This window comes from Candoia aspera, chromosome 6, assembly GCF_035149785.1.
Source record: "Candoia aspera isolate rCanAsp1 chromosome 6, rCanAsp1.hap2, whole genome shotgun sequence".
In the NCBI taxonomy this organism is placed as follows: Eukaryota; Metazoa; Chordata; class Lepidosauria; order Squamata; family Boidae; genus Candoia; species Candoia aspera.
Window position 1 is genome coordinate 11048601 of NC_086158.1, and position 12279 is coordinate 11060879.

Genomic DNA, 12279 nt, shown 5'->3' on the forward strand with positions numbered 1-12279 from the left:
GTGCCTGTTCAGACATAAGTGTCAATCATTTTAATGGGACATCTTCCCAGGTAACAGGGCACAGGGGTACTGTCTAGTGGGAGTCAATTCCATTTAATTCAATGGGACTTCTGATAAGTATGCATAGGAATGTATGGGAAAAATGCACTCCAAAAGCAGACAGCTTATCAGGAATCAAAGCCATTGAACTGAATGGGATTTACTTCTGGGTTATGCTGCTCGGAATTCCTTAACCCATTCAGTGCAGGGCCTTTTGGGAGGTCTTCCTGGCCCCCATACATGAGATCCCCTCCCATTCCAATTATAATGCAATATTTGAAATGATGAGATTAATTCTTTTTATTCAAGGTAGTGAAGTTAGCCAGTTAAAACTATAGGATCAAGAATCCCACAACACACCTAACTGACCTTGGTGGAAGGAGATCGCTAGGAAATCCCAGGGGTGTAGATTAGATTGGAAATTGAGAGAAACATCTTGGAAAAAGGCAATGAAATCCATTTCCATACTGTTGCCACATAAACTATATGGATGTCTCTGTGAAATAACCAGCACTCAAACTCACTTGGCAGAAACTTTACTTTGGGTTTTCCCATACACTTCATTTACTGAGCCATTAAGTCCTGTTGTTTGATTTGCAAATGTAATCAACACATGGCCCATTAAGTCACTGTCTTGTTTCAGTTTGCCTCGTTGGAGAATGTGACAGTTGAATTGCTGTTCCTTCTCCTCTCAGAGAATACTTACTGACTCAGCTAAAGCTCTGGATAGGCAGAGTTAACTACTCTTCTTTCAAAATATCATGAATGTACAATTTGAAAACTATTGATCAAAAGGGAATTCCCTTTTCCCCTTGCAGTGAAATAGTCCCTTCATTAAACACACCATGGAAATACAATTTGTGGGTGCTGGCAAGTCCATTACCAGCTAGACTCTATGCTTTGGAAGGGGTATAGCCTACTCCCACAGCTGGTAATTTTTTTTCCCCATGTCAAACCAAATGGAATTAATTATTCCAGTAATTTAGCCCCCAAAATAACAACTAGTTGTTTCATCTCACCCCATCTCACACATTTATTGTCATAGGTATGAAAACTAGGCTAGGGAATTAGAGGGATGACAACCCTGTAATTATCTCTCTTCCAATTTCTTCTGACATGCTCAATTTTAGACGAAATGAGTTTTAGTTCAGGAAAGCCCTTTGCTGCAGCGAACATTTTCATTTTTCGGGTGCCCCAAATTCTCTACTGTGTTTGTTGCCACACAGCCCTTTGGAAGATCATATTTGGCACCTGATTGGTCAACACACTCTGCTGGTGTTGAATTGGGCAACAGGAGAATGACAAGTAATGCTTTCAAAAAGAAGAAATATTAATACTGGTTCTGGGTAGTCTATTTGGACCTATCAACTTCACTGCTTGTCTTGCTGTCGTGGCCGATGAATGGAGTTTTATTACAAAAACTCTCATACAGCAGCAAACTTCACCATCAGCCACTAGAATATCTATCTATCTATCTATCTATCTATCTATCTATCTATCTATCTATCTATCTATCTATCTATCTATCTATCTATCAAATTTATACAGCTGCCCATCTCACAAAACAAGCCACTCTGGGTGGCGTACAACAAAGCTAAAACAATCAATCAATACCTAAAACCATTATCAGTCAATCTTTAATACGGTCACAGACCAGAATTACAAATTAAAAAAAAAAAAAGAAGTAAATTGAAATACGTTAAAATACATTAAAAATACATTAAATGAAATGAACAAAACATGATCATATATTTACAGATTAATAGAGTCGTCAATGGGCAGTTGAGGTCTGCCTAATCTGCAAACAGTATAGCAAAATTTAGCTACGTTCAGGGAAACTAAGTCATTCTGATCAGATAGCAACAATTGAACATAAAAGAGATCAGAATTTCCTGGATATTTTATCAAATGAGGGGTTATTAAATGGGTTCGTGAATCCTTATAAAGAATACAGTATAGCAGGACATGTTCTATAGTTTCAATAGCCCCTTGTCCACAGGGGCACAGTCTCAACTTGTATGGGACTTTTTTGTAGCGGCCCTCCAAAACTGCTGTGGGAAGCACATTTCAGTGTGCCAAAGTAAGTGCCCTCTGAAATTTGGAGACAGTTATATGATTTAGGTATCTCGCTGGCTTATAAGAAAAGGCTTGATCGCCCAAAAAAACACTCTTAGGCAAAGCTGACTGGCCCTGCTGGATTTCCAGGTCTTTGATACGTTGCTTGAATTCGCTAAGTGCATGCTCATAGCCCATCATGAGGAGTGCCTCACTAGAAAAGCCAAGATGTTGTAGTTTTTGTGAGATGGTCCTGAACCATACTGATTTATAATTATCCTTAGAAAGGAAAGAACCCAAACCCGTAGGGAAAAACAGTAGTTTCAGCCAATGTGCTATAATACAAGTCCATGCACCTGTTTCAACTTTAGGCAACCCTGCTTCCCTCCTTAATACTACATTTGGGGTACAGGGAGGTACCTGAAATATGGCCCTTAAGAATTTGGATTGAACCCTTTCCAATGGTGTGAAAGAAGGATAGGGTCTAAAACCATTATCATTGTTAATTACTAAAAAAAGCCATTAAAACTATAAAACAGAGCTAAAAACAAACAAACAAAAGAGTATGCGAAGGGACGTTAAGAATAACAGAGCCACCTTGCTACTTCACCTGTCCCCTGGGGTCCCCAGGCCTGCTGGCATAAGCAGGTCTTGGACCGTCAGAAAGCTCAGAAGTGATGAGGCCAACCTTGCCTCAGGGGGAGAAGATTCCACAATGCAGGTGCCACAGCAGAAAAGGCCCACTGCCTAGAGACTGCCAAAAGGAGCTCCCTATAAGACAACTAAAATAAACTAAACTAAGACAACCAAAAGCCAAGCTAAAAACTAAACAACTAAAAGAAGACAACTAAAAGCCTAAAGGTTTTCAGGTTGAGCTTGACTCTTGAGAACTTACAGGGATACATCCATGCAGTTTTCTTGAAGCGGCTTGCCTTCTTCAGGATTTTCTTTTTACTTCCAAATCTTGGACTTCCCAGATGGCCTCTATCTAAGTACTAACCAGGGCCAACCCTGCTTAGCTTCCTAGATCGACTACAGTTGTCTAGGTGCTGCTGCCTATTTGGGCATAACACCCCAAGGAGCCTAACAGATTCCAAAAGGGGTAAATAGAAGGAACGTATATTCCACAATGTCTTTATGGCAGGTGAGGCAGCCAACTGAAACTAAAAGAGATGCCAAGAAAAAGCCATCAAAAAGGACCTATAACTTACATTATTCTTTTCACTGCCAGTTTCAGAAGAAATATCACCAGACTTAGAAGAAGGCTCTGAAGCACTATAGTTCATCATCTATCAAAATTAGGTCTGTCCTTCTGGTCCAGGACTCACTAAATCTGAAGTCAATGAGCTATCTACCATAGAAACAGAACATCTTCTCACTCTATATTATGAGAGAGAGAGTTTCTGCCAAGTGCTTTCAGAAATTACAGAAGGAATTCAAAATATAGACTTCAGTAGGGTTTTGAATATTTCAGGAATACTGATGGAGAATTTGAGGCTATCCAAATTCAGTGTGTCATTTGGTATCATCTGCATGTATATGAATATTATAAAATGGAGAGACACCTAAGTCTGAAGTGGCTGTTACATTTTGCATAAACAGGAAATATTTTCTGCTTTGCCTGTGAACTCTGTCACTCATCCACACCATGTTCTTTGGTGGAAGGAGGATTTTCAGATTGGGAACAATACAAAGAAAAGAAAATCACAGAGCAAGAAATAAGTGTCCAGCATCAAAAGTTATGGTCTGTTTTTTTTAAAAAAAATCAGAGAATGTTGTTAAAGAGAATCAGACTTTAGGATTATTTTCAATGGCACTTTATCTTAGATCTATGAAACTTACTACCTAATTTAATTCATTTTGTGAGTAGTTCCCAAGAAAACATGAAAATAACAGAAACCAAAGAATGGGCCAACATTTCCTTGGAGATTTGCAGTAAGATGATTGAGCTAATAGAGAATGAAGCTTGTATGAAAATCACTCCAGAGATTAAGGAAGCTCAGTATTTTTCCCTTATGGTTGATTTTACATATGATGTTTTTCACATAGATTTATGGTACATCCTTTCTAATAATGCTCAATAGCAAAATGAAAGGGTAGGCAGAGTGGATGTGCTCCAGGTCCCCTCAATTAAATGTTGTCATCTTGTGGGACCAAGGAAGTGTGCCTTCTGTCACAGCCCCTGCCCTCTGGGACAACTTCCCCCTGGAGATACGCCCAGCTCCCACTCTCCAAGGATTTCAGAAGTCTCTTAACATTTGGCTCAGTTCTTAGGCCTGGGGTTAGGTAACTGGGGAGGCCCTGTTGAGTCATTCTTGCATTTGATGTAATGCAAACTTTGACGTAATTGAATGACATGAACGTGGTCATAGCAACACTATAATAGGACGAGATGTTGGAATGCCTGACTCTATGATAGACTTTTTTGTTTTTGTTTTGCTTTCTCTAACTACTCTGTGACTTTGTTAACCATAAATGTAAATTATAAGTATATTCTTTTTATCGTTTGCTGTAATATTTCATTAATATACATATTAAAAATATGTTTAAAAATTTTCATTGCCTATTTCCATTGAGCTGGAACCAATTACCATTATTTTCCATAGAAATATTGCTTCGAATAGTGTAAATTTGAATAATGTGATCATTTCGTGGGATCCATTAACCAAACTAATTGAGACCTACCTGTATGTGTTGGACATATTGTAAACTGTCCAGAGTCTTTGTAACAAATCCTATCTATCTATCTATCTATCTATCTATCTATCTATCTATCTATCTATCTATTTATTTCTGGGGCTTTACCAGTGATGAAAATTTGTGTGAAAGTGTCATCAGCATTCTTCCCAAAAAACCTGCAGGAATATGGCTGGCCAGTAACAGGGACTGTGTTTGTGCTGAATAATAGTTTAGGCAAGTAGACCAGTTCTTCATAATTCCTCTCTGGACAAGGAGAGGACTTGAGATCTCCCACAAGTGCTCCAGACAGCTGCTCCTCATGAGGAGACCACAAGACAGCAGTCTCTGGTGGGTTTAGAGGTCCGGGAGGCAAGGGAATAGCCATCTTTTTGCTCAAACTGTGGTTGGCACCTTCAAAAGGACACTGGGATCACATGCTTCCTTTTCTAATCACTTTTGGAAATTGCTTGTTAACTGTTTTTCAGCTATTAGGAACCTTTGGATCGACAAGTTTTATAGTACTGGGTGAGTTTCCTTCAATCCTTAGCAAAAGAAGTTTTAAATACAAGTTTAAGGACTTAAAAATGTTTCCCCCCCTTTTTTTGGAATAAACAGCCAAAAGGTGCTTAGAACTTTGATTTTGGAAAGTTACAGATGGACTAAGGGTCAAGATGGATTTGAAATAAGATTCTGGAATTAATTATAAGAATCCTTCCTGTGGGAAAATGCTTTTGTTTTGAATTCTCTTAAAAAATACATGATAGGATGAGACTTTGAAGGTTGCACACTAGAGGGAATCACAAGGAACTAAAGATTGCAGTTAAAGAAGAATAACCCTTAAATTTGACTTACTAATACAGAATGGAGTAAAATATTTTAACATTGGACATACTGAAGGATATTTTTGAACAATGAACCCAGACGGGTTAAGCTGAGCTGCCGATCGGAAGGTCGGCGGTTCGAAACCACGCGGCGGGGTGAGCTCCCGTTGCTAGTCCCAGCTCCTGCTCACCTAGCAGTTCGAAAACATGCAAATGTGAGTAGATCAATAGGTACCGCTTCGGCGGGAAGGTAATGGCGTTCCGTGTCGTCATGCTGGCCACATGACCCGGAAGTGTCTACGGACAACGCCGGCTCTAAGGCTTAGAAACGGAGATGAGCACTGCCCCCTAGAGTCGGACACGACTGGACTTTACGTCAAGGGAAACCTTTACCTTTACCTTTACCTTTACCTACCTCTATAGATAGACTGTGTTTAAAAGATGTTATGGAAGAGGAACAAGTTTTACTGGACAAGATTGAGACTGATCCGAAAGTGGATTTAAAAATGACAGGCTACAAGAATGCTATGGAAAAAGATGCTACACTGGACATAAAAATGAAACCAGCTTATGTTTTAATAATTAAAAGGGATATACAAATAACAAACCAAAAGAGTGACCTGGATAACTTTCCCAAACTGGGTTCATAGACTTGTTAAAGCTTTGAAGAATTTTGTGAGAAAGGACAAATAAAAAATGAAAATAAATCAAGTTCTAGGATGTTATTTGAAGGGACTAAAGATCAAGATTGTTAAAAGTAAAAGGAAAGAATATAAAGTTGATTAATTGGATCAAGGTTAAAATAGCTATGTTGTTATCTCTGGTAACCCTTAATGGACTTTTGCTGATCAGGGCTTACTGATGAGGCTTTAAGAATTTGTTTATAGATGAGAGATGGGATATGGGAAGAAGAGATCATTTGTCGTATTTTAAGAGAAGGTAATATACTAAAATTGTTTATACTTTTACTAAAATTGTTTCTACTTGTGATGAAGGGGGAAGTCATTTTGTTATATATTTCTTTTCTTTTTCTTTACTACATTCTTATTTTTTATTTCTATTCTATTCTACTTTTCTTTCTATTCTTTTATTTTTTTAGTTTGTATTAGTTTTTATCTTTTTAATTGTACTTTTAAATAAAATTACTATAAAAACAAAACAAAACACTGTTAAGTCAGGTAAGGAAATACATTCTTCCATCACCACTTTTGCTTGTGAGATGCATAAGTGCTTTAAAAAAATGATTGAGAAAAAAGCAAAAAAAATGAGTCCTCACATGAGAAATCATATAGTCACACAAGAGATCAACAACACCAAGGCATAAATCAGTTTTCTCAGATGGAAATAAAATGAGCGGAGGCTAAAAGGAAAGAGACAAGTTCAGGGTGGAAGCATATGATATTACATCAAGATGATTTCAGATTGAATTGGAGAAGTGTTTCTCTGCTTATATAAAGATTGTAAATTTATTTGGTTTCTTCACAAGACTTGACTGGGGCTTCCAAAGTTGGGGAACATTTAGTAAGGCATACAGGATGCTTTTGTGTGAAATGGCTTTTTCCTTAGAATGTAAATATTTCATGCTCTTCATACATAATGCAGATGGATGAGATGGCTCTAAGATAACACATAGCATTTTGAGGACAATTTATGTTTCAAAGACAATATAGAATTGACTGAGATTTTTCCAGAGGTTGCTCTATTTTTCTGCTTTTATGTAACTCTGCCCATTTCCAACTGTGAAGGATAAAGGGCTTTCTCCCAACTATTTTTGATTACAAATAAATCCTCCATGCTGAAGTAGCCATCAGTATAGCTTCTCCTCATAGAACAGTAAGGGATTTCTTCTGAGAAAATTATCATTTGATGGTCTCATATTGAATTTGCTGCTAGCACAAGCAGGAAAAGGGAGATGTAGCCTGTGAAATAACCAAAATAAAGCAAAATTGGGACAGTACTGAGACCTACTTAAAAAAAAATCACAGAACAATATGCAAACTTTACAGTTCTGTAATTCCAGAGGCAATATATATCAAAGAGAGGTAGAAGATGCCAGAATTTAGCTCAGTGGAGAACTTCTATTTTTATCTGATAGGTTGATTAGCCAGTAAAGAATGCACTGTCATTATGTCTAAGCTTTATTTAAATCAATTTATGAAATATGAAAAAGGTGACCATTTTCAGAACTCCTGTACTTTTGACTTTCAGTTTTAAGGTAAGCATTTTTAATATTGTGCTCTGCTCATTCTGAGGTAAATATATATGGTTTTTAAGATGAGAATATGCATCCTTAGCTTTTTTTTTCCCCCTCCAGGAGAGGCAATGAGAAGAAAGTGGTAGGGAGGGGACAAATATCCTGCCTCCAGGATCTCTCTAAGTTTTAAAAAGGTCTTGAGTCTTGAGTAAAACTACAACAATTTTTTCCCCTTGTGCTATATACTTTTCCCTGGACTTTAAGGACATTCTTTTAAGGATACTCTGAAAACAGACAAACAAAAAATGGAGGACAAGGTAGCATCTACAGCATTTTCAGGAAATAAAATGATGACTGCTTGGAGATGGCTGTAATCATCAGCTCCGCTTCCTGCCCTTTCATACACATTGGGAAAAAAAATGAAGGCAAGTTGTCAATAAGTGGGCAGCCCTAGAGAATACATAAATAAATAAACAAGCAAGCAAGAAAATAAATAAACATTTCAATGTGAATAATGAAAATTATTAACAATATCTGTGAATGTTGAAAGGTTTTAAAATTTTAATAATGAAACCCAACTGAATAATAAAATGAACAGATATTTCTTGCACATTCCTTCTTGTCAGGCCACCCTTCCCCAATTTCTGGAGCTCTGCAGAAATTTTGGCAATAGAGTTCCCAGAAGTCTGTATCACCATCGTCACATTGGTGGAGACTAATAGGAACGATTGTCTTAACACATTGCACGGGCATCAGATTGTGGAAGGCTGGTCTAGTCTAAGGCCAAGTCCTGCATTTGCCTCTTGTATGATTTTTGGATCTTAGAATGCTATTAGAAGAAACACGAAGAATTTACCTTTGCATGTATGACCTCAGCAGTGTGATGCCCAGGAGGAAGTACATCATTATGGAGCACACCATCATGGCCAGTCCCAGCAGTATGGCCCGGTCCTCTCCTGCTTTGAGAGCGGTGACTGTTTTCCTTTTGTCCAGTAGATCATGATCCCTGATTTTTTGGTAAATATTTCTGAGGTTGAAAACAATACATTCTTATGTGGAGTTCACACTTAATCAATAAACCCTCTAAAAGGACTGTCTGTTCCACTTCCAGGGCCTGCCTCATGGGAGATCACAGCTTTAAGATTACTGCATTTGATGTTTTCTAAATATTTTGCTTGGACCTGGTAGGGAAAAAAAATCACCGACATCCAAAACACACAAAAGCCTTTTATTGGTGGAATGATTTCAAAGCGCTTTCTTTTCTTGTCTGTTTTTCAGCCTTCAGGAAGGAGCTTTGTAAAAGATGAAATGAATCTTTGACAACAGATCTTAAGTCATTCACATCAGAGGAATTCTTTGGAATCCCCAGGAAAATGTATGATGTGACTGAAGAAATAGTCAAAGATGCCCTGTGTTATCCCCTGCTTTATTTCCTGGTGGTATTACTGCAGTTTAGAGTACTTAGGGCTGCCCTTGAAGATAGTCTGGACACTTAGCTGACCCAAAAGGACAATAGGCCGATTAGGCATATACAGTAGGCTCACTAATTGTAATTCCAATAGAAGAGAATCTCTGTAGCTCAGAGTTGAACTGTGGAGTCCTTAGCACTCTCTGAGCTTGGCTGTTTGCTTGCAGATGTTTCACTACCCGACGAGGTAGCATCATCAGCGCTAGTGAGCGTGGAGTTTGCTCCCTGTTTATATACAGGGCAAGCTCCTGTATATAAACAGGGAGCAAACCCCGTGCTCACTAGCACTGACGATATTACGTAGTCAGGTAACAAAACGTCTGCAAGCAAACATCTGCAAGCTCAGAGAGCACTTTATTTTTTTGATCATATGGCTTAGCAGTTCAGTGTTCATGCTGCTTTTTCTTGCTAGGAAATCCTTGTGAGGTCCAGCAGCCAGATGTGTAGACTCTTTAGCTGTGACAAGTCATGTTGCCCGGGGTGCACCACGAGGAGGCTAGTCTACATTGCACCGAGCTGGGCTGAGAGAGAGGGACTGGCCCAAGGTCACCCAGCCGGCTTTCATGCCTAAGGCGGGACTAGAACTCTCATACCACGCCTGATTGGCTCTTGGGCTGAGAGGGCGCGACTGGCCCAAGGTCACCCAGCCGGCTTTCATGCCTAAGGCGGGACTAGAACTCACAGGCTCCTGGTTTCTAGCCCAGAAGCTTAACTGCTAGACCAAACTGGCTCTCTCAGAGAGCACTAAGGACTTCACTAATTGTAATCTTTCCTGTGAAAGGTATGCTCTATTATAGTTCTACTTATTTCTAAAACTACGTTTGAGTTCTAAAATTATTACTATTTTATAGTCTTTTTATCTTATAGTATTATAATATTTATTATAATATTTATTAGTAGTATATAGAACGCAGTATTTTATAGTCTTTCCATCTGCATTATTGTATTTAATTTAGTACACACATCCTTTTTTGTTCCCATTTTTCAGAGATGTTTTCTCACTTTGGTGGCTCTCCTTAATCTGATCAGCTGATCAACTTCATTGGTGCCAACCTATTTCTAGGCTCACTTCATGGTGTTCTGGGTTTTTGTTAACCTAAAAATGGTGGTCTGGAATCAGAGGAACCAGATTTTTCTATACGAACTTGCTAGGAATCATCCACTCATCCTTTAAGGCCCTCCTTTCTGTCTCCTAAAGAAAATTCTGATATCAGTTTCCAAACAGTGGAATGGCCTCCTAAGAGAGCCACAACTGCTCAGTTTGCTGCCCACTTATGGATGAGCTTTAAAAAAGGGTTTATTTTGTCAATTAGTTTTTAGCTGTAGTGATTTCTTTTTAAAGAAACCCTTCTTGTCTGTGTGGTGTGCTTTGTTTTGATATTTATTCTGAGTCATCCTTGAAGGTATCACAATACAGAAAGGCAGGATATTTTATTTTATTTTATTTATTAAGAAGCAGAGTGGTAGGTGGCAGTATTGCAACTGAAACTCTCCCCATGACCCGAGTTTGATCCCAGCGGAAGCTGGAATCTCTCTTGGGTAGCCGGCTCAGGTCGACTCAGCCTTCCATCCTTCCGAGGTCGGTAAAATGAGTACCCGGCTTGCTGGGGAAGGTGATGACTGGGGAAGGCCATGGCAAACCACCCCGCTATAGTCTGCCAAGAAAACGTCGCAAAAGCGGCGTCCACCCAAAGAGTCAGACATGACTCGGTGCTTGCATAGGGGACCTTTCACCTTTCACACATGTATACTGCATTTTAATTATTTTCATATTAAGGAAATAAACTCATAAGATTAAAATAACGTATGTTTCAAGTTAAAATTGTGTATATACAGCATGGGAAATGTTTCAGAATGGACCCTCCCTAACTCTCCAGAGCAGTGTTTCTCAAGCTTGGCAACCTTAAGATGTCTGGACTTCAACTCCCAGAATTCCCCAGACAGCATGGCTGGCTGGGGAATTCTAGGAGTTGAAGTCTATATTTCTTAAAGTTGCCAAGCTTGAGAAACACTGCTCTGGAGAATTTCCCAGAGGAAATTTCCCATTCTGGATGATCTCTGGAGGACAGCAAAGGATTAGAGCAGTGTTTCTCAAGCTTGGCAACCTTAAGATGTCTGGACTTCAACTCCCAGAATTCCCCAGACAGCATGGCTGGCTGGGGAATTCTGGGAGTTGAAGTCTATATTTCTTAAAGTTGCCAAGCTTGAGAAACACTGCTCTGGAGAATTTCCCAGAGGAAATTTCCCATTCTGGATGATCTCTGGAGGACAGCAAAGGATTAGAGCAGTGTTTCTCAAGCTTGGCAACCTTAAGATGTCTGGACTTCAACTCCCAGAATTCCCCAGACAGCCATGCTGGCTGGGGAATTCTGGGAGTTGAAGTCTATATTTCTTAAAGTTGCCAAGCTTGAGAAACACTGTTCCAGAGAGTGAAAAGAAAGGAGGGGAGAAATACTTCCAGCCTTGTAAGATTCTATTAATGTAATCTTACAATAAAGATAGAGCTAGTACTCCTGGCTGTGGTTCTGGTTTGAACTACCTTGAGGGCTGAGGACAAAAGTGGCAACTTCATCTCAACTTCTCTCTTCTCCATAATATGCAACTCAATGGGTGTGTGGAATGAGCCCTGACATCTCTTCCTCTCACTAATGGTAGCCAGTAAAATGCAGTGGAGCAGATAATGGGGGGAGGGGGTAAGTGCATGATATCATGAAAAGACACGGAGTATATGGGAGAAAAGGGGAGGATGACACACAGATGGTGTTTTGGGCAAGATCCCTGTGTTATTGCGAAGGCGTAACTCTGTCATTACGCAAAGATGCTTCTTGTGAAGAATTGCTTCATGCTCAAAATACCCTGGCTGTATTTCAAAACAATCCTTTCTCTACACAGCGGGGCTTCCACGTGTGGGTATCTGTGTGTATTTTTTGAAAACAGGCAAGCAAATGTTTTGCTTTAGGTCTCTGTGTGGCTATATAGCCTGATCCAATTTCTTCAAGAACAAGCCTGCAAAAATTCAGACG

At 39.2% G+C, this 12279-nt stretch overlaps 1 protein-coding gene across 3 annotated transcripts in view; it reads right to left on the reverse strand.

Moving 5' to 3' along the window:
* KCNMB2 (potassium calcium-activated channel subfamily M regulatory beta subunit 2) overlaps positions 1-12279 on the reverse strand; it is a 128992-nt gene that overhangs the window by 13195 nt on the left and 103518 nt on the right. For 2 of the 3 annotated variants that reach the window (XM_063306429.1, XM_063306427.1), the window contains one exon: positions 8645-8815. In XM_063306429.1, the coding sequence (XP_063162499.1) occupies positions 8645-8815 (171 nt within the window). The remainder of the gene's footprint in view (positions 1-8644; positions 8816-12279) is intronic. The other variant, XM_063306428.1, reaches the window with a different exon arrangement.